The sequence below is a fragment of the Haliotis cracherodii genome, unplaced genomic scaffold (assembly GCF_022045235.1).
Source record: "Haliotis cracherodii isolate W230 unplaced genomic scaffold, xgHalCrac1.p SCAF_20, whole genome shotgun sequence".
Taxonomy (NCBI): domain Eukaryota; kingdom Metazoa; phylum Mollusca; class Gastropoda; order Lepetellida; family Haliotidae; genus Haliotis; species Haliotis cracherodii.
Genome location: NW_027266276.1, coordinates 4,994,789 through 4,999,065, shown reverse-complemented (window position 1 = coordinate 4,999,065; position 4,277 = coordinate 4,994,789). Strand labels below are relative to the sequence as shown.

Here is a 4,277-nt window from a genome sequence, read left to right as displayed (position 1 = left end):
ATATTGTGTTATCAAGATTCAGTGAAAGGATGTGAATCCTTGTCCATATCCAAGTTATCCCTCAACACCTTCCACCACACTAAACTCCCCAACTACCAGCTTCGCGTGACTAGATGTAAAAACAACATCGATGAAAATTAAATATTTCGTCGCCCTTCTGAACATAATACGGTCAATATCTGCCAAATATTTTCGTATGTGACACAGTAATTTGCCAATCTTGATGTCAACTTATTGATAGTGAATGTACCTTAAGAAGGTAATCGTTGCTCTATTGGTAAGGGATTACAGTGAGACGGTAGTGTAGCGACACAGCCGTCCTCCAGCACCACAACACTCAATGGGCAAAGATTAAGTCATTAGGATTAAATTGTTAGCGAGTTTGAGATTTGTCCCACGTGTTTTGATACAAGAGTGGCACTCGACTTCTCGTGAACTTGTTGTCGTTTCGCTCGTCCGTGTATTCTTCCCTCATTCATCCTTCACCCATTGTTTCCTTCCATCAATCTGTTCAATTGTTATGAACTGATTTCTTCGTTCTCTCATTTCTCACGACTTTTTTCTTTCCTGTATATCCATGGACACGTGCGAAGGCTGGTTATCAACACGTAACCATTCTGTCCTTTCTGTTTCTTTCATGTCATTTATTCAGACCTGTATCACATTCATTCATCCATCTGCCTTTCGCATCATTCTCAGAAACCTTCTCAAATCACCCACCATTCTTTATTTCAGAATTCGGGCTAAATTGTTCACAAGGAAGCGAGACTGATCCATAGTTCATGTTGCGGTCTTCACAGAAATCACTTTCTGTGTACGTGACCGTCGGTAGTCGACTATGTAGGAGTATTTCAAGTTTATAATTCTGTCTTTTGATAACAATGCTGCTTCAAAGAATATATTATGATGGACTCTATCCACACGCTCCTTCCCAAATCGGAAAAAAACCATTTAATATTCCTACAATCGTTCATCCTCGGATAAATGTCGTTATTTCTGTGGGATGACCTTTAATAATCATATTTTTCTAACTGCTATCGATATATCATATTAGAAAAAAGATCTTCAAACTATAAACAATTTAGGCAAAATTAATATATTTGGGTATTGAGGTCCGTTTTAAGGGTGAAACGCAACACTTAGCAAGTCTGCATCAAATTGCTGTATGAACAAAAACTTCCCTTGGATCGAAATAGCCCCGATTTTTTTTATTAAACTGGTACAATCTATATAAAAATACATGTATTTAAAAATGTATATATATATATATGCGCTTCTTTTACGTGAATACAATTTTACAATCCATGTTCGTATACTGTGTCTATAAATCAGTGTTGTCGTTAAATCAAACCCTGGTGAAATGTAGCTATGCGAGCTGAAAACGAAAATTTCATTTTAATCACGCCGCGATCTTGATTCAAGCAACAAGTTTCCCTAACCCATTTACAATTGCCAAGGCAGGACATCTATGCTGTCGAATTACTCGAGCGAGGCACGTTACCCAACTCCTCGCCGGACAAATCCACAACGCAAACCGAAACAAAATCGCCCAAGGGTAAAAACCCCCTCGTGCTTGGGTCGCGCTGGCTCGTGCCTAGCAAATGATTGACAGGTGATGTCACGTGGATGGGCTAAGCCCCGCCCTCTCACACGTGGTCGACTTGCTTCCTGAAGTCCTACCTGGCCATCAGCCAATCAAGAGTCGCGTGTCTGTTGCATTTAAATTTCAATGCGATTACTTTTGTTGAACTTGCTACCTGTGGCTTAACAGGGTATAAATATGAGGCTTGTACTACAGGAATCACATACCTTGTGCAGCTACAGGTAAAACAGCTCGACTCTCAGTGCCTACCGTCAGAGTTTTGTGTCTCGCTACCTGTTGAGTTTAGCTGTGACAGCCACCATCTGTTGCATATAGTCGTACATATGAACTTTACTGTTAAGCTTTAACAGTGTCTCTGAGTGGTTGAGTGCGGCTCGCACCTTGTTTATCAACATGATGGAAACAGAACGAAGGCTGATGGGGGATGAGACTGTTTACACCGACATCCCCTACACAACGACGGAACTCTCGCCGTACTCCTCAACGTCAACCTACTCCAGCGACACGTCCCACAACAGCAGCTTCTACAACGAGTTCGACTGCTACCAAAATTCAGACCCAAACAGAATGTTCTATCCAGTTCATGAGAGAAGTGACATTGCAATGCATAATTTATACGCAGGGTTCACGCCCAGTGCTTCCACTGATATCTATCAACCAAACGCAGTGTGGCATCATCAACAGCAACAAGACGTTTCCCCGCCGTCACAGATGACCCCGGTGACGTCAGTTTTACCCTCCATGACTTTTTGTAGAACCCCAAGTCAAACGTCCCCAACGGCGATGAGTCCGAACGGAAAACCAAAACGAAAACGGATTCAAACGATGCCTCAGCGAAAAGCAGCCAATGTCCGCGAAAGGAAGAGGATGTTTCATCTAAATGAAGCTTTTGACAGTCTCAGACTGCGTCTCCCAGCGTTTAACTACGAGAAGCGTCTGTCCAGGATTGAAACCCTCCGACTTGCCATCACATACATCGGCTTCATGAAGGAAATCATGGACGGCAAAGACCCCAAAGACATTAAGCTAGAAAAGGAATTTGATATCAGCGACATGGAGAACTTTCAGATCCCTAGTGTGTCTGCTTCTAGTTCAAAAGAAGGGGAAACAGATTCAGAATAGACATGTATTCCTCGTTGGAGGAGCGGCAAGTGCAATTAACATTACCTTTGTAAATTTCAATTCAAGGTCAGTGCTGTTATAACTGTGAGTGACACCTCGTGGTTTGTATTTCATGCTATTTGTGACGTTTTGCATCTGAAAAAAACACGCGGTCTTCCACACAGCGATCTTCCATTTGATTGGCTGCTACTGTTTGATTGACGTTTTGCCTGTCACGTGTGCATTGTTGTTCACCATACCATATTTGCTAGCTCGGGTTCTTGTGTTTGGTAGTACTGCTGTACAACCGCCCATCACGTTAGCTTCACGGGAAAAGTGGAAATGGCCAGTCTTAAAATCGTTCTTAAGTCAATATTTGACTTTGGAACAACCGTTGTTTACGTTCAACACTAACGTCTAGCAATAATAAATTCCAGTTCAAAGTCAATTTATTGAACATGTTTTAGTAATTTGACCCCTAAAATTTACGTTTCACTTTTTTTTCCAAATTTACTGCTCTGAGATTGAGGTCGCTGTTCTCAATTCGTTTTATAATCTTTTGAAGTTTTGAACGGCCACTTGAGAAATCCGGAATTTTTAATCGCCGTACTTAAGCAGCACTCGTGGTGGTTTATTGAGCCTCGGGCGATTCTGGTTGTCTAATAGCCATCCAAAGTAAATCATGTGTTTAATGTTGGACAAACAAAAACTTTCCGTATGTTCCCGATTTTAAGCCACCCCCCAGAGTGCAATATGATACAGTTTGGTTAAGGTGTCGACAACAAGTTGGACTTGATTTATTTCTATTTTTGTACTGTTTTATGAAAAGTCATTTATTACCCGTCTGAAGACCATGATAGTATTTAATCATTCATATTGAGCGTTGCTAGTGTCCATGTCTTCAGGACATTCGCCAATCCATTGTTATGTTCATTTTTGAATTGTAAATAAACTTTTTTATTACATAATTTATCTTGTTTGTTTTCATATGTGATGTCATGCATTAGGATTATTTCAAATGTTCATCCTCCCACATCAAGCTAAGGCGCCGTGATGTAACTGAAATAATGCTCAAAGCGGCGTTAAATAGAACTCACTCACTCACTCAGGGTTCAAATCGCTGCAAATGTGCTGCAACCTTGCAGACGACGTAAAACGTCACTCACTCACTCACTCACTCACCCACCCACCCACCCACTCACTCACTCACTCACTCACTCACTCACTCACTCACTCACTCACTCACTCACTCACTCACTCACTCACCCACCCACCCACTCACTCACTCACTCACTCACTCAGGCAAAGATCGACCATGAACACTGTAGGATGAAAGGAGAAAGCGCTGGATGTCTTATACAGACATTTCATCAACTATTTCACAAATATACACAATTGCCGTACGCCTGGTCTGAGACAAGCCGACTATATGCTATATTAATGACATAAACTACGCTAGCTAATCTCTCCAGTTCAGCAGCTCTCCACACGAGCGGCACATATCTGCTTGTTCACATTGTGAGTGTTTCAGGTACAGATAGTCAGCGACACATGTATCGCGTTACCCAGGATA

General features: G+C 41.7%; 1 protein-coding gene across 1 annotated transcript; it reads left to right on the top strand.

Moving 5' to 3' along the window:
- The first annotated feature begins 1,822 nt into the window (after nt 1-1,822).
- On the top strand, nt 1,823-3,672 carry LOC139470084 (basic helix-loop-helix transcription factor amos-like). Its single transcript, XM_071252374.1, has one exon. It carries the CDS (start codon nt 1,997-1,999, stop codon nt 2,723-2,725), a length of 729 nt encoding a protein of 242 aa, XP_071108475.1. The 5' UTR covers nt 1,823-1,996; the 3' UTR covers nt 2,726-3,672.
- The last annotated feature ends 605 nt before the right edge of the window (nt 3,673-4,277 follow it).